This window comes from Ammodytes marinus (assembly GCF_949987685.1).
Source record: "Ammodytes marinus genome assembly, chromosome: 18".
Classification (NCBI taxonomy): Eukaryota; Metazoa; Chordata; class Actinopteri; order Uranoscopiformes; family Ammodytidae; genus Ammodytes; species Ammodytes marinus.
In genome coordinates, this window is record NC_137222.1 from 22,148,797 (window position 1) to 22,172,344 (window position 23,548).

At 40.6% G+C, this 23,548-nt stretch overlaps 1 protein-coding gene across 3 annotated transcripts in view; it reads right to left on the bottom strand.

Annotated features, from left to right (window-relative positions):
* tcf4 (transcription factor 4) overlaps nucleotides 1-23,548 on the bottom strand; it is a 209,879-nt gene that overhangs the window by 95,140 nt on the left and 91,191 nt on the right. For all 3 annotated transcript variants that reach the window (XM_080046963.1, XM_080046964.1, XM_080046962.1), the window contains one exon: nucleotides 15,715-15,773. In XM_080046963.1, the coding sequence (XP_079903089.1) occupies nucleotides 15,715-15,773 (59 nt within the window). The remainder of the gene's footprint in view (nucleotides 1-15,714; nucleotides 15,774-23,548) is intronic.

Sequence of the window (23,548 nt, forward strand, 5' to 3'; positions counted from 1 at the left end):
AATTTGACTCTATGTAAGAAAAGAAATTCATATTGAAGTGAATGGGGAACGGTCTAAAGTGTGTCTAGAAAATTATGAAGTCAATGCTTTAGTTCTACGATACCTTTTATTCCTCAAATTATTTTAATTTTAAAGAGGGCTTATGTTGCATTAACTTAACATCACTATACATGCTCACAAGAAACTATTACTGTGGTCAGAGCCTAGGCTGTGTATTAACCAGATTCTCTCTCTCAGCGCATACACATAATAGACAGGTAGCGGATCATGTGGAGATATTCACTGATTTTGACCAAAAAAATTAAAATATCTCCTGAATCACTTACTCTTACCTCCAAACCACATTGCAACATTTAAGATATACCAATCATGTTCTCAGTTTATGATCACATCAGAGAACAATCAAAGTTAAAATTTGCAAATGTCAGCCATATGGGTTTAACACAGAAATATGTTGATTTAAAAAATAGGTTTGCATAGAATTTCTTTGACTTTTAAGGTCCTATATTAATTTTCAGGAATGTTCAAAGCTTAGGCTGACTCTTTTTTTTCATCTAAGAGAGGTTCAAGGCCTGTGGGAATCCAGGAAACTGTTGCATCATCTGTCACAGATAAGAATTCAAGAGAAGTCCGGCAGAACTGCGCCATGATGAAGGAAACACACATGAAAACTATCAGTTGGCTTCCACCGCATCTCAGGGATCAAGACTGTGTGTGTGTGTGAGTGTGAGTGTGTGTGTGTGTGTGTGTGTGTGTGTGTGTGTGTGTGTGAGAGAGAGAGAATCAGCACATCCCTTCTTAGTGTATATGCATCATTGTGTGTGTACTTAAATATTGTGTGTGTGTGTGTGTGTGTGTGTGTGTGTGTGTGTGTGTGTGTGTGTGTGTCTGCTCTATAGTGTAGGTGTGACAGCTCAGTTCTGTTCTGTGTCTGTTACCAGCTGTTGTAATTCACTCGCAGTTTGTGTGTGTGTGTGTGTGTGTGTGTGTGTGTGTGTGTGTGTGTGTGTGTGTGTGTGTGTCTGTATGTGTGTGTGTGACAGAATAATGTTTGATGTTAGACACATCAGAGATGGGAGAGGGTGAACTTCACTGACAGAGAGAGAGAGAGAGAGAGAGAGAGAGAGAGAGAGAGAGAGAGAGAGAGAGAGAGAGAGAGAGAGCAGCTCCCTGCTTTGCCTCCATGATGCCTCTTGAAGTTGTTACACACTAAGTTGAATGCTTCATGAGTTGATCAACCCTGCGTTCCAATCCCCATACTTTCTGCTATTTAGTATGGTAGAAAACGATTTTGGATGTACCAAAATACCTACATCCGGTCCAGAATTTTTGTGCTGAAATCAGCATGCTATTTAAGGCGATTCTGACCCACAATCTAGTGCGCAATGAAGGTGACACATCGACGGAGCCTCCGTATGAAAAATCAACCAGAAATGTGACAGATATAAGCAAGAGGCAAGTTCAAGGTGCATTTGTATGATGAAATAAATTAGTAAAAGTATGTCCCAATTGTAGCACGCTAACTACATTCATTTTATGATCAGCAGCAGTATGTAAAGAAAGAGTATGTGAATTGGAACCCAGCCCAAATCTTTGTATGGTTTTCTCACTGACTTGTAATGGCTAATATGCTGATTCGTAGCAGGTATAATATTTACCATGTTTATCATGTAAGTGAGTTCAAACTTTTTAACTAATGTGTGCACCATAGCCAGAGCACAGCTGAGGCTTACTGGAATGTCATTAGTCTAGCAGTTTTGCAGGCCGCAACATATACTGTATAACCAGAGGAATCCAGTACATCATGGTGATGGAGGGTGGTCCTCACACTACGGATGTTCATATAATGGATACCACACACAGACTGTATAGGCTGTCATATCTGATGAATCAACACACACACACACACACACACACACACACACACACACACACACACACACACACACACACACACACACACACACACACACACACACACACACACACACACACACACACACACACACACACACACACACAGAGCTGTTTTTTGTTAGCGTGTGTTTGAGATCAATAGTCAAATTAAATAATGTGTCGATCTGTGAGGCCGGAAAATGAGACTAAACGATGGCTGAGAGTCTCCAGAGAGCAACCAGAGGCTGGATCTGTGTGTGTGTGTGTGTGTGTGTGTGTGTGTGTGTGTGTGTGTCTGTGCGTGTGTGTGTGTGTGCGTGTGTGTGTGTGTGTGTGTTCAGAGCTGGAGAGCAGCTGTGAGTGGAACATCTCACCACACACAAAGATGCACATGATGGATTGATTAGAATTAGAAGAGATTAGGATAGATAGATAGATAGATAGATAGATAGATAGATAGATAGATAGATAGATAGATAGATAGATAGATAGATAGATAGATAGATAGATAGATAGATAGATAGATAGAAATAGATATAGTATGTTAGCGTTTTTCTCCATTTCTTTGAGGCATTTCCATCAACTGTGTTCTGCAAATGCACCATGCTTTCTGGGTCCTTCTTTACACATTTTTATTTTCTATTCACACAACTACCACAGATAATGTGTTAAAACAATTAACACACATTTAGACACAGAGTGCACCCTTGTTCATGCCCACAATATTTTGAATGGTGTTCCTAATTGAGCGATGCCTTTTGGACTTATCGACAGGTTAAAAAAAAGGGACAGACATTGTGGTGTGTTTGGGCATCACTATATAACTACTAAGGTTGAATTTGTATAAGGATGCGTTCCATGGGTTATTATTAGCCTTGGCTTGGACTGCAGAAACATTGTATTCCTTTTATAGTGTAGAGTGTATACAGTGATATAATACATGTCTGGCCCAACAAGACAGACTGAGGTCCAAGCAGTTTTTATTAATATTTCTCAGCATGTAAACAGTCTTTGACTCGCCCTTGTTTTTTTTCTTCTTCCTAGACTTCAGCAGAGCAGCTGTTGGGGGCTTGTACTTCCTGCTGCCGCCCCATTGGCCAGAAGACAGCCAATGGGGAAATGTTCAGAGGACAGACATAATGAAGGGAAGATGAACACACACACACACACACACACACACACACACACTTGGAAGCCAAAATTCCACTGTAAAGCCCACACACAGGAACTGTTGGCCTTCCAGAGGGGATGGGGTCTGTTGTTCACACACGTACACTCTCACACCACACACACACACACACACACACACACACACAGACACCCACACAGACACACACACACACACACACACACACACACACACACACACACACACACACACACACACACACACACACACACACACACACACACACACACACACTGTAGATACAGGGCTGCCTGCCTGTCAGCTCCGTTTGTGGACACATTTCATTCACAAAAATGTAACCAAATAGTGAGAAGGAGAAGGACACATTGCAGATCAGCAGACACATGACACTGATGATGATGGTGATATGGGAGATGTCAATGTTGCTTTACATTTGTCTTAGTTGTGTATTTCATTCAAGTTCATTTTGGTATCAAATTCAAACTCAAACTTAAAGGTGCTACGAGGAACTTTTAAATATTTCTGAAACAGTCTCATTATTCCTCTGAAGATCATACATTACATTTTTAGTTTGTAGTCTTAAAGCCTTTGTCATGGGTACGCTCAGCCAGGAACAACAGCTAGTAAAAACACTACCGCTTTTCTCCATAGGGGGTGCAAGAATGAACACAAACTGAAAGTTCCTTGGAGTACCTTTAATTCAGATTAAGGGTTTCTAACTCTTTAGTGTTATTTCCCCTATGGGTCATTTATGATCATATATACATATATAATACATCGCCTCATTGCAACTCACCCTGCCGTCTCTCTCTCTTTCCCTGGCTTCCTAAACAAATGCACGCGCTGCCGGCACGCGCTAGCTAAGATCTATGGATCAAAGTTAGTGCGAGTGGTTTGTTGCACGGGGGGGTCATGTCATAACATGGAAACAAATAAGTCATGTTGTTACAGTTCTCAGTTGCCTCGAATATAGTGTCCACGTATATACAGGGAAAAGAAAGAGAGAAAAGAAAAGGATGAAGAGAGAAAATGCCGTGGAGAGAGAGAGAGAGAGAGAGAGAGAGAGAGAGAGGTGAGTTGTGTTCAGTAATAACCAGTAGACTCTCTCTCTCTCTGGTAGCAGAGATCAGGGGTCAGTGTGTGTGGAGAGCCCTCCAGAGTGTTTAAAGGAGCGGTTGCGCTCATGGAGGACTGATGAGGAGTGAACAAGATGAAACACCTGCTACCTGATACAAACCCAACACAGCGCTGAGTGTAGATTATAGTCAAGAACGATGGCTGAAAGCAAAACGACGGTGGTGCTGCTCACACACACACACACACACACACACACACACACACACACACACACACACACACACACACACACACACACACACACACACACACACACACACACACACACACACACACACACACACACACACACACACACACACACACACAAAACACTGACAACTGGTTTATTGTCATGCTGCCTCATATAGTTCATGCATATACTGTATATTTGACTCTGAACATATGTCTAGTGCTCTTTTATCACTGTAATAGTATGCACATTGTATTAGTTCAGTCATTAACTATCATTTCTTCCCTTGTTTATAATTTTCTAGCTAAATTTGAATTGTATTCTTTCAAAAGCCTCCGAACTAAATCACATGAATGTTTATGTGTGTGTGTGTGTGTGTTTGTGTGTGAACGTGTGGATGTGTGTGTGTGAGTGTGAATGTGTGTGTGTGTGTGTGTGTGTGTCTCCCCTCTTTAATAGGTAAATGTAGCTTCTAAGCATCCTCCCCCAAAACGTTGCATAGCTTCAAAACGGAGCCTTCAGCAATTTCTACTGACTGATGTGTGAATGTGTGTGTGTGTGTGTGTGTGTGTGTGTGTGTGTGTGTGAAGGGTTAAAGGCTTGTTTTTCTTTTCATGTTGCATTCCACCAGAACCTCACAACCCGACTGCTGCTGCCTCAGCTGTAGCTGCCGGCCCACCACCAACCTACTGATCTGTGAGGTGATAACTGGATGACAGGAGGGGCTTTGGTGTGGCTGTGTGTGTGTGTGTGTGTGTGTGTGTGTGTGTGTGTGTGTGTGTGTGTGTGTGTGTGTGTGTGTGTGTGTGTGTGTGTGTGTGTGTGTGTGTGTGTGTGTGTGTGTGTGTGTGTGTGTGTGTGTGTGTGTGTGTGTGTGTGGGTGGGTGGGTGTGTGCGCATGCATGATTGTGTGTGTGCATTTGTGTGTGTGTGGGTGCGTTTGTGTGTGTGTGCTTTGGTGTGTGTGTGTGTGTGCAGCCACCAGAGTGGCTTTGGCTTGAATGAACGGCAGAGTGAGAGAGAAAAGAAAAGAAAAAATAAGATTTGTAGAAAAATTCTGAAAAAGAGCAAGATTGTGTGTGTGTGTGTGTGTGTGTGCGTGCGTGCGTGCGTGCGTGCGTGCGTGTGTGAAGTGGCAGTACATTATACGACCCGTGAGGGTGTTTGCGCTGTGGTTATGGGAGTTCAGGTGACACTCTCATCAGCCGTGCAGTCACAGAAATCCCCATAAAAGCATGGCAGAGCAAACAACAGACTGTCAGTGGCCCAGTATAGGAGCAAATGAAATCAAATCCAGTTTGTCCCGAGGGGGGCGCTAGAGTAACAGTGGTGGGGTCAACCATGTCTAAAGGGTTCAACCTCTGGGGAGCAGCAATGAGATCAGAGATTGACAGGTAGACTGACCAATCGTATGACGTCATTATCCAAGTAGGCCATGCTGAATTCAAAGTTTCCAAGATTTAAAATACTTGTAGCGAAATGTTTGTGTGGCACATTCCGTCTTACGGTGCTCAAATAAAAAAATATAGAATACAAGTATTAACAAAATGACTGCAAATATGTATATATGCACAAGTAGTAATATACATGAATGAATTAGATTTCCTTATGTCACAAAATAAGCCATTATTTATCACTGCCTTGCAAAATGGTCCTTATCTGTTCCCAAAACGATGCACATGTTAAATGTTTGCCCGAACAAATGCATGTCTGTGTGTTAAGCACTCTGCTGGAGTAAGTATGCAGTTAGCTTAGCTTAGCATAAACGCCAGAAGCAGGGGGAATCAGCTAGCCATGCTCTGTCCAAACTTTGATGGAACTATGTCCTGGTAAATAACAGTTATCCGCTATTGATATGAGCAGCGCGGGCGTCAGCAGTAAAGTCCAGCAGACACAACTAAGCATGCTTAACTTTGGTAGAAGTAGCTGCAACTATGCATTACAATGTGGCGAGGTTTGGAACAAAATGGCAGTCGTGGTTAATAGTAACTTAAATGTACTGTTGCTAGGAGACGGGATTTGAACTCTAATCTCTGGCGTCAAAATAAGACACATTGTACACCTTAACGTTCGACTGGCCTTTCTCCCTAAGGGCTTTTGTGGTGCTATAGCAACGCCAAGCTACTTTGTCTTTAAAAAAAGATTACCATTCATTATTGACATTGTGGCAAGGGGTCCTTGTCAGAAAAACGTAAACATATGTATATCATATTTAATCAAACGACCAATGCCAAACAGTTTGTCTCATGAAAACAGTCTTTTCCCCTGGCAAATCAGCCAACTACTGCATCTCCCTGACAGGTGTAAAAATATTCCTGACATGTGACAACTCGGCTTTAAAACGTCTGCCAAGTGAATTACAGTGTGAAACTCGGTGCAGTGTCACTCACCGCAGATGATCCACAATGCTTAACCTATCATCAGGAAAAGAGAAGTGAGAATCCTAACAGTCATAACAAGTCCTCTCAATCACAAACCCCACATCGGCTCCTAAATATACCTGCTATTGTTTGGTACACTGCTGTTTCCCATGTCAATGATTCATCGTTCAAATGTAACGTCTAAGCCAACATGGACAACAAGTCCTAAAAATGCTCAAAAAAAAACTAATATAAAAAACTAAAATAATAACAGAAACAAATGTGCTTCCATTCCTGAAGTCCGATGTCATCAAACCCCCTTCCCTTTCTATCCCTGGTGGTGTGAGGTTATTGTTGCCACCTTGGGCCTGAAGCCCATGGTTTTTGGATGGTGTTTAGATGCTTTTAGGGGAGCAAAGCTGAACTGTTAGGGGGTTGGGCATTGCACCTTGGCAGGAGGCCATGTTTCCCAGCCCCCAACCACCCATTTATACAGCCAGGAGACAATCACCAGTCAGAACCCCAGTCAGCTTCCCAGTTGGATACAAGCACAAGGCACTTCACACTAAAAACAAATCCTTACTGCCACTGAAGGAATAACGGTTCAGTGTGCAGTAAGCATACTGCTCTGATGGATGGAAAAATCCTCAGACCACTGAACACTATTGGACTATCCATCCATCTATCCATCCATTCTTCCATCCGTCTGTCCATCCATCCATCCATCCATCCATCCATCCATCCATCCATCCATATACAACTGAAGACAGAAGCACAGATACGTAAGAACACACAGACTCCACACAGAGAGCCATTTAAGGTAACACTAATCAAAGTACGACCGCTTCACCCTCAACACTCACATCACCTGTCTCCAAGAGGAATTCACACCACTCACAATGGAAAACATTATAAGTACCAAGAGACCACATGAATTAAGATGCAATTTAAATGTAAAGAAAATGACTTGAAAGTACACCTCCCTAATGAAGCCAGTGCTGTCAAGAAGATTTAGAGAAGTATCTAAAATGACCATTTAAATCAAAGTGAAAGACAATACAATCACTATAATGCCCGCGGAAATCTAAATGATCTAATCATGAAATGACAAATTTGCACCTGACAAAATTGTCAAGGGAAGTATTTGAAACCATAGCCAACATGTTTCCTCCCAAACAGAAATGGGAATACACCAACGCGACATGACGGACAGAATGATGAAGTGAAAATGAAAGGGGCAGTTGAGTCTTATTACCCGGCTAAATGTTTTGGAGCTCATGCAGGAGGGAAATGTGGAGATGTGTGGTTGCGATTGAGAGCTGTAACAACACTATGCCTTTATTCAAAACTATTCAACACTCCAAAACTAAAACTGGAGCCAAATCGTGGAACCAGAAAACCCCAAATTACCTCAAAAGTCCATCGGTACAGATCTATTTGCTTTGGTCACACAGAGTTGTGGAATAAACTGGGGTCATTGGAAATGTTCCCGCTGCTAATGTTTGAGCTCATCCTCCCTTCTAAGTGTTTTTTTTTTTTTTTTTTTTTTACTATCAGCCGAAAGGACGAAGCCAAGATAATTTTTGGACTTCTGCCCAGCATGTAAATTTATCTGCCATTTCCAAACAATTTCCATCAGGAGCCATTCAGACTGTGTAACAGGATAATTTGACAGCAGCCCAGTAGGAAAATGGCCAGCACAGGCAGTTAATGTTTGATTTATTTCATATTTTTTTGTCCTCTACGGTTTGCTGTAGCCTCGCACACACAAAGGCCACAGCTGGATACGAGAGGGGCGGTTATAAATAAAAGATCGGCTAGTGGGTGATAAATGGATGGATGGATAGATGGATGGATGGATGAATCAGAGAGTGAACAAGTCAACAAATGAACTGCTGGATGAACAAATTAATACATTAAATGGTTGAATAGTGAATAAGGGCACACTCACACTAGGGCCGCTATTCCGTGCCCGAGCTCATTTGCATATTAAAGTCTAACGTTTGGCTAACTAGTGTGACCACGCCATCCGTATTCCAGCACGGAACACCCCCTTGGCCACGGCACACTTGGGAGAGGTGTGCCAGAGAGAACGGCACAGATGCTAATGAGATGACACGCGCACACACACGGATACGCAACGTGAGCTGGATGACGTAGTCCATGCGTGACCCTTCTTCCTCACAATAATTGTAAACAATGGCGGCAAGAGGTTCACGAGTGGGTTCCGGTGCGATAGTGAATTGGAGAGTTTGCAAGAAATTTGGGCCGGCGACAGTATTCAGTCGCAGCCATGGTCGCAGCTGGATAAGACCCACAAAAATTCGGAGGTGTTTGGGGCAATCCGCGACTACTGTTGTTCTCCATTGTTGTTCTACTAGTTCCAACAGCGAGTACGCTTGGTGATGACGTATGTAACGTATTACGACGTGATGACATATGTATGAAGGAGCAATAGTGCCCAGGCCGCGGCCTTTGGGAGCAGTGTGACCACGGGCCAGCGGGGGAGTGGGGAGGGGGGAGAATCTTCCTGCAGCACGGAACAGGCAAACTTGCCTAGTGTGAGTGCGCCCTGAGATAAGCGACAAGATGGATGGATTTTTTAGGGGTCCATTTGGGGTTCATCACATGGGGTTCAGCTAATGAATGTACTGATGAAATAAGAAATACGTGCTGCCCTCGATATGTACTGAATACATCTTGGCATAAACAAAGTACTTCAATACTTTGACAAACTGGGCTGTTTGAATATTAGAATAGAGATATGAAAATATGAGTAATCCACAAATTTAACAAACAAGAAATCTATATGAAGAGAAGTATGAGTTACTTCTTCTTTCACAAATGAATGGATGAAGGAATGTCAGAAGAAATCAGTAAATGAATGAATGAACAACTGAACACAAGAAGTGACTGAACGGCAACGAATGATAAACCGGGACACGAGTGAACTGACACACTTGGCACGAGGCAGATATGACCGGCATGTTCTCTCTCTCTCTCTCTTTGTGTGTGTGTGTGTGTGTGTGTGTGTGTGTGTGTGTGTGTGTGTGTGTATGTGTGTGTGTGCGTGTGTGTGTCTGTGTGTCTTTGTTCACAAGGTTGTCAGGGCCAAATCCTGTCCTCAAAAGGAAAAAGATCAAAACCAAAAAGGAGGACGGCCTCACTAACCCTGAAGGCTGCAAACTAATACTCCGGGACCTTCAATTGCCACACTGGGATTTTTATTTTCACTTTTAGTTTTCTTCACTATTACTTTCTGTCTTCTCTTCATTCAACAAGGCCCGGCCATTTTGTTTGGTTTTGATGGCCACCGTTGGCAGACACAACCTCGGTTTCCCTATTTACTGGGCTTCATCTCCCAAACACAAAGTGACACAATGGATTATTACGTGAAGACTATATCTGAAACTTTGAAAAGGTATCTTCAGTTTGTAATCAAACTTAAAGGTGCTACGAGGAACTTTGAAATATTTCTGAAACAGTCTCATTTTTCCTCTGATGATCATCTGATGATCATAAATGAAATGTAACAGCAAACGAGACCATCAGTGCAAAGAATGCTATTTGTAGGGGAGAACGGGGTAATTTGTCACATGGGTTGGATGTCACATTCGTTATATCTCGCCACCAGAGCGCGCTAGCTCTGAAATGTTGATATAAAAAAGGTCCAGAATTGGGATCAGAGGTCACATACATAGACTTCCTTGGAGGAAGACAGCTGCATTTCAGGTGAGAGGATGTTTTGTGTTTTTCATGTCAAATTCCAAATATTTTGCTTCTCAGTATTTTTCTTCTAGGCTTTTACACAATGGGTTTATAACAAAACACTTGTTACCCTCAGAAAGTGTGGAGGGTAAACTATAGTTTAGATTGTGGTTAGCAAGCTAATTAGTTGTCAGATGGTTGTTGGCCTTGATGCTAGCAAGAAATTCAAGTTGGGGTTGGTCGTCAAATTTTTTGGGGGGTTGGTTGTCACATGTTATCTCAAGGCTGCAGCCAGAAAAGGAACCCAATAACGAAATAAATTGTCAAGCTGTATCCTCACTGACACCCCAGAGAAGGAAAGAATAGAGCAGGAAAAGGCAGCTAGCAAGCAAAAGAAAAAAGGGCAACAAAATCAAAATCCCAAACTAGACCAGCTGCCAAGGCTACAGAACGTTATGTAGACCTATTTGTCAACTTGACAATGCAATTAAACATTCAAATTTGGTTCTGCCTCCTTGCCTTCTTTTTAAGATTTTTCCCATTAAGATAACATTGTGACAAACAACCCCATATTGTGTGACAACCGACCCCTTGATGGGGTTGGTTGTCACAATGTGTCAGAGTGTCTTTGATGGTAAATTACTTCTTCATTACAATAAGTTGGAAAAAAAGAGAGACACACATTTCTAGCCAACACCTTAAGCTTCATTTTAATGTAGGAATGGCTATTGACAGATGTTTTGGTGATGAGCAATTCTCACTAGAGTAAAAAGTGTGCCTACTTACCCCGTTCTCCCCTATATAGTTTTTCTTAATGCCTTTGTCATAGAGACAGTGCATGGCGCGTCATAATCTGAGGCCACGCCCATCGTGGGGGAAAACAATACACAGCGCTCCATCCACTTTATATTGAATGACACCCGTATTCGGCAAACAAACTTAACAAAAACGTAATACGACATGCCTTTCACAAATACACGTTACTTTCTTTAAAGCCACGACTCTTGTCTGTCTATACGAGCTGTTTTGGTGAAAAAGTATTGAGTAATTTTCAATATCGAGACAAAACTCTTAACTAATGTATGCTGAATGCTAGGCTAATGTTAGCCTTCTGCTGTAGGCTAACCATAGGCTAACCCTCACGGACGGGAAAAAACACCTCAATATTGAAAATTACTCAATAATTTTTCACAAAAACAGCTCGTATGGACAGACAAGAGTCGTAAGTAACGTTTTTTTATTAAATGGATGTTCGATTACGTTTTAATTAAGTTTGTTTGCAGAAAACAGGTCTCCTTCAATACAAAGTGAATGGAACGGTTTTCAACGGTTTCCCCCACGATGGGTCCGACCCGGTCCGACCGGACAAAAACACCTCAATATTGAAAACTACTCAATTATGTTTCACAAAAACAGCTCATATAGACAAACAAGAGTCGTGGCTTTCAAGAAAGTAACGTTTTTTTCTTAAATGGATGTTTGATTACATTTTAATTAAGTTTGTTTGCAGAAGACAGGTCTCCTTCAATACAAAGTGGATGGAGCGCTGTTCAATGTTTTCCCCCACGATGGGCGTGGCCATGGCCGTGGCCTATTCCATGCACTGTCTCTATGGGTACACTCACCCAGGAACTACTGCTAGCGTAGTAAAAACACTAGCGCTTTTGTCCAAAGGGGTAGCAAGACTCAAACCAAACTGAATGTTCCTCAGAGCACCTTTTAAAGTTTGTTTCTAGCATTAGTGGCCACTCAGACACAAGTCCTTATGCTCAGTCTAACAGACAACACCAGCATTCTAGATCAATCTATATTCACTTATTGTGACACACAAATACATATTGACCAGTCACAAGCTTGCCATATTTCACAACCTCAGGTCCTTTTTCCCCTTCTCTGTCTGTAGAAAGAGGATGTGTGTGTGTGTGCAGCAGACGTAAGTGTACAGGCGCTGTCACACACACACACACACACACACACACACACACACACACACACACACACACACACACACACACACACACACACACACACACACACACACACACACACACACACACACAGGTTTGAAAGATTAGGTATAATTCTCATGGTTTAGTTATGGTCAAATGGTTGCACTAGAATATTGCATTATATTACATCATAGTAGTATAGTTGTGCGCTGCAGAGAGCTCAGTGTCAAAGACTGGCTTGCTGACTGTGTTAAAAAAAACAGGTGAACATTCTGTCATACTCTTTTAGTCTGTACAGCACAACGCCTCCCAGATGCTGTGATGGTTGTCTTACACAGCACAACGCACACACCACTGGATTAAAACACAGTCCAGACCACATGTGACAGATCAGACACCTTTGATGATTTTAGAAGAGTGCAGCCATGATGTCAGGAGTTCCAATCAACACCAGTGTCAAGTCCCAAGTGATTGTTGATGGATAGATCTAGATGGTAAATATCTCTCCACAAATATAATATCTGTTTGTCGCTTCATAAAAGTATCCAACAACTGGGGTGGCTACAAGGTTTTCAGAGCTAACATCAGAGTCCTCAGGCCAAATCAAAGATTGCAAATGCTAGAGGCTTGCAGAAACGTCTGGAAGTGAGCGGCTGTGGTGGTAAAATCCTTAACCCAGTGTAAGCTCATTTTCATTCCAGTAGAATTCCACTTTGAATATTGAGCGACATTATAACACATATCCTTTGTGGATATATAAATCCCAAGGCCATTGTCCAAAAGATTAATATCTCACTTTGGGATCATTCATATCTGCTGTATATTTAGCTACAATATGACTGTGTTCACACAAACTATTAGAGTGCCCCCCCCTCCCCCATATAGAGGCTCATGGTCAGTTCTCTGCATGTCATTCCCCTCTTTACCCTGTTTCTTCTCTGTCTCTCTGCACTATAAATAAAACATTAAAATGCCCAAAAATAATCTTTAAACTACTTTTAAATTACAGTTCTGTTTGAAAAGTTCTAATTGTACTGGTCAGAACCCGTTTTATTGAGCAGCTAAATAACATGATCAAATTCCCCCTCGGTCTGGAATCCAGACATCTTGTTCTGCAACAGGAAATCTATCAGCCTTCACATTATCATCAAACCCTGGAACATCTTTTAGCACAACTTTGATTTTTTTCAATGCACTTCTTTGATACGCTCTAATTAAAACATGTTCAGGAATAAAAGGAAAAATTAATAAAATCCATAACATCAGACTCAAGTCAAAACGTGTCCCAACAGCCTGGCGCTGCAATGGAAGGTATATGTATGTGATCTTCTTTAATTTGAGTGTGGTATACCTCAAATTACCGCCCAGCACATCAAGCCTCTGTCTGTTTAATATTCCACCGGCAGAATCAAACAGCAGCAGCTGTATATTTCCATTAATTATCAATGTGCATCTTCTCACCGATACATATGGTCCATGAGAGAACGGAGCAGGGAAGATTACAGTGAACATTCAAAAAATACAGCTATTACAAAAGTCTTCATAACACCTGGCGCCACGATAACTATTCCTTTTAAAACAATTACTAAAGTTATAAAGGATAGTTATTTGTTTTATGAAGCTGAGATGAAGTTGGGCACATCTCTGGAAAACATCAAAATGTAAAGATAAAATAATAAAGAAAAAAATAGAAAGGTAGCAGCTGTTGTTTTTAGCAGTGGGGAGGATGATTGACACATAAGAAGAGAGTGAGAGTGCGCTAGAGTTTTCACAATGTGAACTTTAGATGCCCGATAATAAAAAAAGCAACAATCATCTGTCGGTGCTGCGCTATACCTGAATGATTTAAAGACTCCCGCAAAGTTTGTGGGGTAAAATATACTGTATCTGCAGGGTTGGGAAGAACGCCGTTTCAAATAACGCCGTTATTCGCGGGTCGCAACAGCTGTTTAATGTCAAAGAATGTTTACTTTTGTTGAGAACAAAATAGCCTTCTTCGAAGTGCAGGATAAAACTCTTATCTTGCTGTCTGTTTATGTGCAATAATTAGGCTATCGAAGGTTATGTAGCATACACGTAGGCTACTTGTTTGTTCTACTCATTTCAACTGACTTGAAAAATACAAATTCTTTGACATAGGCCTATAGCAATTTTTTTGTTACAGTAGGCCTAACGCAAATAGTTACTTTCCCTGGTAACTAATTACTTCTATTATAAAGTCATTCAGTTACTAACTCAGTTACTTTTTTGGAATAAGTAGTGAGTAACTCTAACTAATTACTTTTTTAAAGTAACGTTCCCAACACTGTGTATCTGCAACCAAGTGAAAGAAGAATTTAAAGTTGCAGTAAACAACTAGTTTAAATGTGAGACACTGCAGCACCAGATACCAGTTTGTAAACGCTGCGATATTTAGAGAGAGTTTCGTGGAGCTGATAGGCTTACTCAACTGTGTGTCAACATTCGGCGATGGCTTGAATGTAACAGACATTCATTTATATGAACAAAGTTACGCACTATAGCTTTAACTGCAACTTTTCCGGCCACATCTTCAGCCATCTTCAGTAACGTTCATTACCTTCCAATGTCCTTCAATAGTCAGTGGATCTCTGTCAACAGCATTGCTTTCATTCTGCACTGTCTCTGTCAAGTGGCCTAACGAGCTACATGCTAATTCAGACACGGATAATAAAGTAGACAATTAGCTACAAAATAACTTGCACTTCATCAATGTTGGCAGCAGAGACATTAGGGCACTTAAATCTCCGTCCTTGATGCCTCACACTAGTTTGAGAACATTTTAAACTCAGGTCAGATCCAAACTGTGTGTGCTCTCCTCCATCTCCAACACTGTCTCCCCATACTTTCTGCTTTTTAGTATGGTAGAAAAAAGATTTAGAATGTCCCAAATCTTGTGGTCAGATTTAGTATGCTTGAAAATACCCGTATGTTTACTACACCCGGCCCTGATTTTTTGTCAGCAAATCAGCATGCTATTTGGGCGATTCTGACCCACAATCCAGTGTGCATCGGAAGTGATGTCACATAGACGGAGCCTTCATTTGAAAACAAACGGGGATGCGACAGATATAAAAAGCGAGAGGCAAGATCAAGGCGCAATGTTATGAAGGAAAATAAGTCAAAGTAAGTCCCATTTGTATGCATACTACATGCTAACTAGATTATTTTATGGTCAAATGTAGTATGTAGAATAGACAAACGAAAGATTATGCGATTTGGAACGCAGCCCTTGTACACTGCTTTGACACAAAATGGGGCAGCAAAGCAAAGTGACACAGCCACTCTGCTTTAAGGCAATAAGACAGTAACAGTGGGACGTACCTGGTGGCAGTGTGGGTTGGATTCTCTTCCGTATGAGTATGAGCTCCTCTCTGTCTTTCCTGAAGAAAAGAAAAGAGAAAGGGCAGCTAGCATCAGCATCACAGCCAGGACAAATACATTGCTTTACTGGAAGGACAACATACAGACTGGTAAACTGTATATATGAGCTATTAGGATATATTTATTAATTCATTTATTTAGCGGGGACATCAGATCACACAATATTAGTGACCAGTTGACCTTTGCTTTTTATTTATTCATTTGAAACACTTCAATTTCATTTCACCAAATGTGCATGTACTGTAAAAATAATGGGGCTACATGGGGCTACATATACATGTGCAGCAGAGTTATCATTCACTTGATTTCAAATAATAAAAATTCCGAGTCACAAAATAACATTTAGTGCAAGTAAAAAGATAAAGGTTAGTCAATCCATCCATCCGTTCATCCGTCCGTCCATCCATCCATCCATCCATCCATCCATCCATCCATCCATCCACTTATTAATTCTTATTTTTTTTTGTCGGATTGATTTCTATAAGAGAATCAACTGTTGATGGAAAATGAGGCTACATAAGGTAATCAGGATGGCTAATTATTTACTACATTTATTCAATAATTCATGAACAAATTTCTTGGAAAATTGCCTTAAAATCTGGGCTCTTCATTCCTTGTAATATTAAATCATATCCGATTTTTGATTCATCTTTTGATTCATTTGCTCAACGTAGACACGTCCACTCACAAAGACACAACAAGTAGATGCTATATGAAATAAAGAACAGTATGGATATTGCAGGGACATATTTCCCCTAAACAGAAAAAAAGTATATTTCAATCTTTCTTTCATTCATTTGATGGAACATTCATCCACACTTTGTTGAGGAAACTGTAACATTTCTAGTGCAATGGAGCCAAAGCCAGTTTTCATGATCAGAGTCTATTAAGTGTGTGTGTGTGTGTGTGTGTGTGTGTGTGTGTGTGTGTGTGTGTGTGTGTGTGTGTGTGTGTGTGTGTGTGTGTGTGTGTGTGTGTGTGTGTGTGTGTGTGTGTGTGTGTGTGTGTGTGTGTGTTCTGTATGTTTGCTGCTCACTGCTCTCACAGTGCAACAAAGCAGACATCTGCTATGCCTGCAATCCATAGATCCATTAAAACGAGAGAAACAACAACTTTATGCCATACTATCCACCATACTAGCTTTGAACCCAGTAACAACACTCTCACTCCTCACTTTCTTTTAGGGTTTTCTTTGTGTGAACAGATGGAACAAACAATGAACAATACATATAAGACAAAGTATACAGTTCTCAGGTGGCTTTTATAAATATGTAGAAACCAAGAAAACAACTTAAATTTATTAAATTTAATGCAATAACACGGTGTATTGTGTGACTTGCATTGACAATGTCTATACTACTACACTCCATGGAGACTGTTTGGTGTATACTTGCTGGGCAACAAAAACAACCAATGAACTACCTAAGTTTCCCAAATAGATGCATTGTTGCATAGTTAGCAGGAGTATGCTACTGGACACTACTTTTTTTTTCTTTTCCATAGTAAGACGTTCACAGTCCATACAAAAAGCCCAGTCTGTTTCTGATTGGCCCTGAATCTAACTGCCTATTAGATTGAGGGGGTATCTGGGGGTTTGGCTTATCACAGGGAGAGGTTGTGCTGAGTAATGTTGGTAATGTGGGGACGTGGCTTCTCCTTATGATGTCATAAGGGCAGGAAAATCAGTTTTTGAACACAGGTTTCCAAAAGGGTGGAGAAAAAAAGAGAGGGTTGTTTTTTTTCCATACATTGGGAGTCTTTAGCCACACCAGGGACCCATATATTAATGTTGAAAATATATGAAATAGTGCATTTTGAATAATAGGTGACCTTTAAACTCTGTGCTCGGACCCTCTCAACGCAGTATACCATTGTTAATATTTGTAACTAAAAAATAAGCAGAGACATTAGTTTGCAATGCCCTTACCAACCAGTTCACAAGTGTGTTACTGTAGTTTGGCTTCATGTATACTATGCAATGGTTTTGTATCAGGTTGCCCTCTCTTTGCAGTTCCATCCTTCATAACGTGCAGGTGTATTAAGCCCTGACCTCACATCTGACACACACATGTTAAGTAGCTAAGAAACAAGAGCACACGCAGACATCCTCGCCTAACCCAACTGTCTGAATAGAACATCTTTGATCAGACATATTTTCTGATTGAAGTGGTACATCACAGCTCTTAAGATGCAAGGCCAATGACTGATCAGCACATGACGAGACGGGTGAAGCCCTCTTTGGCAGGTAACCCACCATCATTTTAATACTCAAGCCTAGTGTGCTTTGGAAAAAATGGCCACTGATGAATTTTCGAGATGCGGCTATATACGACAAAGCTAATTTTCTTCTGGGGCTTGTGAGCAGGCTTGCCTCTGCTCCCAGCCCGCGGGACCACTCCAGGACTATTTTTATATACCACACAGGGCCCTCTCTCTTTGGATAAAAAATAAATAAAAACCTTAAATCTTCAGCCAGTCTAAATATCAAACCACGGTTAGTGTGTAATTACATTGCTGCGGTCGGTGCAGCCGTACCAGATGAAATGGCGGGCTGTTATAGAGAGCGTGTGTGGAGGGGAAAATGAAGCGTGTACGTGGTGAAGGGCTTTTTGAATCAGGCTTGTATAGAACCAACGCTGAATGCACGCCAACATGGTAGTCGATGCAAAAGAGGTTGATAATTACAGGCGTACAGAATGGGAAATGTGGTCGAACTATGCGTGCGTGTATGTGTGTGTGTGTGTGTGTGTGTGTGTGTGTGTGTGTGTGTGTGACCGATACAGCGGCCTCGGCTTCAGCTACGACTGATGCCAGCTGGACCGGTTTGGCACATTTACAAAGACTCCCACACACACACACATAGACACACACACACACACACACACACACACACACACACACACACACACACACACAGTCACACACACGTATCTCACAAACACACATACAAACACACATACAGAGAGAGTACTGAAAATCGTTGGCACAGATTAACGCACGTGCGCGCACACACATACAAACACATTCACACACATGTAGTCGTCTACTATATACGTACTTCCTATTATACCCCAAATATACACGCAGACACACACATGCAAATGTACTTTTGCATGGTATCAAAATATATCCAAGAAGCATATATATTTAAAAATATCAATTCAGGACCACACAGACACAGACACACACGCACACACACACACACACACACTCTCTCTCTTACCATTTAGAATATATGTTCTATACACCTCTGCCAAATGTGTACTTCATATACCAGAATCCAAAACACATCAAATTATAATTACCTATAACTACCCAGTCGATAATTATTTGAAAGCAACTATAATATTTTTTTTAAATAGGTTTATATTTTAGAAATCTGGCAACACAATGTAAATATGGCCAGTGTAAAGTTTATACTGTACAGATATATGAAGCAGTTTTTAACATGTAATAGAAGCTAGAATTTTAGAACAATACATCAAATCAGATGTATTTGGTCATTTTTGTCTTGTCTGTTTGTTTTTAGACAGATAGAAACATTAATTCATTGTCTGCTTTCTCCGACTTATTAAACCTAATTTAAAATGCTTTGTATGGTCAAAAAATGGGCTAAATGATTTCAGTGGTATTTTTAAATATTGACTAAATGCATTAATTTTTCATTCATTCCTTCAAACAAACTACATCATGGCTTATACCTTTTATTAACAGGTTTTTCACCATGCCAGAAAATATGTATACAATGATATTTTACAGGAAAAAAGGGTCAATAGAAAGAGAATGAAAAATAATCTCCAGCTGCCTGAGCTCAGGCCAACAGTAATGAAAGAGAGAGAGAGAGGAATGTGATCAGGTGAATGGTTTGTTTCAGTGTGTGTGTGTGTGGTTTGGACCCAGACGCTCCGTCGCTGAAAAGCCTTTTGCATCTGTAGTACTGACAGAAATAACTGTGTTCTAGCCATCACACTCACAACACTGATCGCGTCAGATACACAACCTTAACGTGGAGCAGGGCCAAAGCTGGCACCAGTCCTATTAGCTCTCCTGCCATAGCAGCGCGTAATAAAAGAAAACCCCTATGTAAACGCCTATTGTCTCCACTCTGAAAATACAGAGAGAGAGAGAGAGAGAGAGAGAGAGAGAGAGAGAGAGTGAGAGAGAGAGAAATTTAGGCAATGATATTTAGAAAATATATCATTCTGTTTACAATTAGGCTTGTAGTCTTCCATTTTTAACCTATTACCAACTATCTAATTTAACAGACAATCACTCACACTCCAACCTTTTACCTAAAGATGTGTCTTAATGTCCATGTTAAAATAATAATAATTGGGAAGGAAACAGCAGTCCATTCTGTTTTGGATTATGCGTTTGTGTGTGTAGTCTTTTTGTGCAGATGACTCAGCACTGACAGATAACGTATGGATGTGTGTTTGACTTCAGGTGTTTTACTGTTTCCATTACAACTGTTTGAACAGAATTTGACTGTGTTATTGTGTGGAATTAAATGTTGTTGTCGGTGCAGCTTAAATACTAAATAATAAGGATTTATGATTTAATGTTATCCAGGATTATCTGTACCCATTCATTCAGTTTCTTATAGTTAAAAGGATATAATATATATATATACAATATACTAAAATATTGGAGTCCTGTTAAGCAATTTAGGCCAAATATTATAGATACAGGAATTTCCCTACAGGTGATCATTTAAAATACAAATCGTGAAAGATAAACCATGTGATAACAATTATTTTTTTATTCTGTCCATAATGAAATGTACAATTAAGATCGCACCGGGTCTGTGAGATCCTGATACATTTTACAAACACACACACACACACACACACACACACACACACACACACACACACACACACACACACAAGCTACTACAACACTTCTAATAGATGGCACAGTAAAACCCGTGCAACCCGCCTCCTTTACTTTTGTCCAAACACAGCAACCTTTTCACCTTCCAGGACAAGCTCATGTATTACACACACCGGAAAAAAATGAAAAGAAAAAGAAATCCCTGGTATTTTAATTAGAAAAAAAAAAAAAGCCAGGCAGGGACAGAGCAACGCAGGATGGGAAGGGTCAACCACAAGTTCACACACCCTGTCACAGTGCACTGTCAAAGAACACACACACACACACACACACACACACACACACACACACACACACACACACACACACACACACACACACACACACACACACACACACACACACACACACACACACACACACACACACACACACACACACACACACACACACACACACACACACGTAAACCATTAGGGAAGCATCTCATTTCCCTGCCACAAACTGGAAAATACATTTTTGAGCCATGGCTTGAGTCCATTTTGTGATAAAGTGCATCTGGAATGATACAAAGGAAGAGGGTTTATTTAATTGAAAAAAATACAAATGATATCCTCATTTTAAGAAGAACATTTCTTCTTTTTAAGGCCTTTAACATTTAATTGGTCATTTGAGTGTTTTATTTTTGAGTTTTGTACATCAGCTAACCCACTGTATTATGATATGTTGTCCACTACAAAGTCACAGTGGAGGACACAGTTAAAAACCTCAATAGCGGAAAATTTCAGCCAGATATATATTTTTTAAATCCCACAGTCTGTTTCATACACAACAACATGATTGGTATTGTAGACTAGCAGGAGGGGCCCTCAGGTTTTCAGGTACCCCTACCCGAGGTAGAACAAGCCTCAACAATGATTTATTTTATCTTTAGAATGTCCTGTTCATGAAATTGATTCTTGAGCATTTTTATCTTTGGGCGAAATATGTTTTTTTGGTTATTCTTTAGAACTACCCCAGTCCCTCAAAAAGAGCCAAATTAGGCCATTCTGAATAGGGGATATGTGACAAAAAAAAGCCCATAACTTGGGAATGCTCACTCTTTTCTTCATCAGATTTGCTGAGGTACTAACCAGGTGTCTGTCCCACATCACCAAAAAGTTAGAATGTAATTTACCAAAACATTTAATAGAGTCCTGAGGTTTGTTCTACTTCGGGTAGGGGTATCTCGAAAACTAAAGCCTTTTTTGAACACTTGCTGCTAGACTATTGGTCCTATAATGCTCGTCAACCCCTCAGCTTTCCAAAAAGCACCTATTTGAAACGTTTTGAAGTCTTCTAATGTCACATAATGTGTGACCTTTTTAATCCAACATTACTTTCAAGTAGCTACGAGGATCTTTAAAATATTTCTGAAACAGTCAAATTGTTCGTCTGATGATCATAAAGTATATGTAACAGCAAACGAGACTATCAGTGCAAGAATGTTATAATTGTATAGTTTTTCTTAATGTCTTTGTCATGGGTACGCTCACCCAGGAACAACAGCTGGTGTGATAAAAAACACTACCCCTTTTGTCCAGAGGGGCCGCTAGAATGAACACAAACTGAAAGTTCCTCTGAGCACCTTTAAGGATTTTATGTCATGGTTTACAAACAGGGAGGGAACTTTCTGGAACCTCCTTCTCACACATGAGGATAGGGCCTCTGTACCCCCAGGTAACCTGTCCAAAACACCTTAAAGGGTGACCATAACAATGCTTCCAACAACCTTTGACATCTTATAGAGACTGCCTCTGTGAATGGTTCTCAATCTACATCACTATACTACAGAACACTGAAAACAAAAGGTTATTTCACCTTTGGAATGATACGGCTAAGATTTTATTATCAGAGCCTACTTAACAGCCTTCATTAGGGCTTTCTCAAACATCAGCAGTGTCTTCCGGGGATGCCCAGTATTTCATTTCAAAGCAGACCCCAGATCATTGCTGCTTTAATCCAGTTGTGTTTCTAAATCCTTTCTTATCCGTCAACTTTTAGCTGTCACATGTAGCTAAGCAGAAAAATGACCCAATATGACCTCATCACAAACACTGGACTGTGTAAAGTCTGAAAAACCTCCTTAAAGGCCTACTTCACCGGTTTGAATATGGAGGTGTATTGAATTCTGAGATCCTATGTAGTATAAATGTGCAAAAAAAAAAACTTACTTTGTAAATATTACTGTGATGTCTTTTACTGTGACATCACAGTAATATTTACAAAGTACGTTTTTTTTAACCCTATATTTCTCTTTCTGTGATGTCACGAGAAAGAGAAATATAGGGTTAAAAAAACACTCTTTCTGCCTTTTCTCAGGCTAGGATGAACCGATTTCATTTTTTTTTGCACATTTATACTACATAGGATCTCAGAATTCAATACACCTCCATATTCAAACCGGTGAAGTAGGCCTTTAATGAAAGGTTTTCCATAACCCCGATTCTACTCCCACCAACCACGGATTATCCGCGAGGAATCCTGAAGTGACATTGTCCCTGCGTTCCAATCTCCATACTTTCTGCTATTTAATATGATAGAAAAAATATTTAGGATGTCCCAATACATGTGGTCATATTTAGCATGCTTGACAATACCCGGCCGAGATTTCTAGTGTTGAAATCAGCATGCTATTTAGCGCGGTTCTGACCCAGTATCCAGAGCGCGCCAGAAGTGACGTCACATCGACAGAGCCTCCGAAGACAATCAGGGGATGCAACATATTCATATGAAAGAGGCTAGATCAAGGCTCAATGTTATGATGAAATATACAATTAAAAGTGTGTCCCAATTGTGTGCATACTAAATGCTAGATTATTTTTATGATCAGCTGTTGTATGTAGAATAGAAAAAAAGCAAGAGTATGCGATTTGGAACGCTATGTTAATTCCCGAGC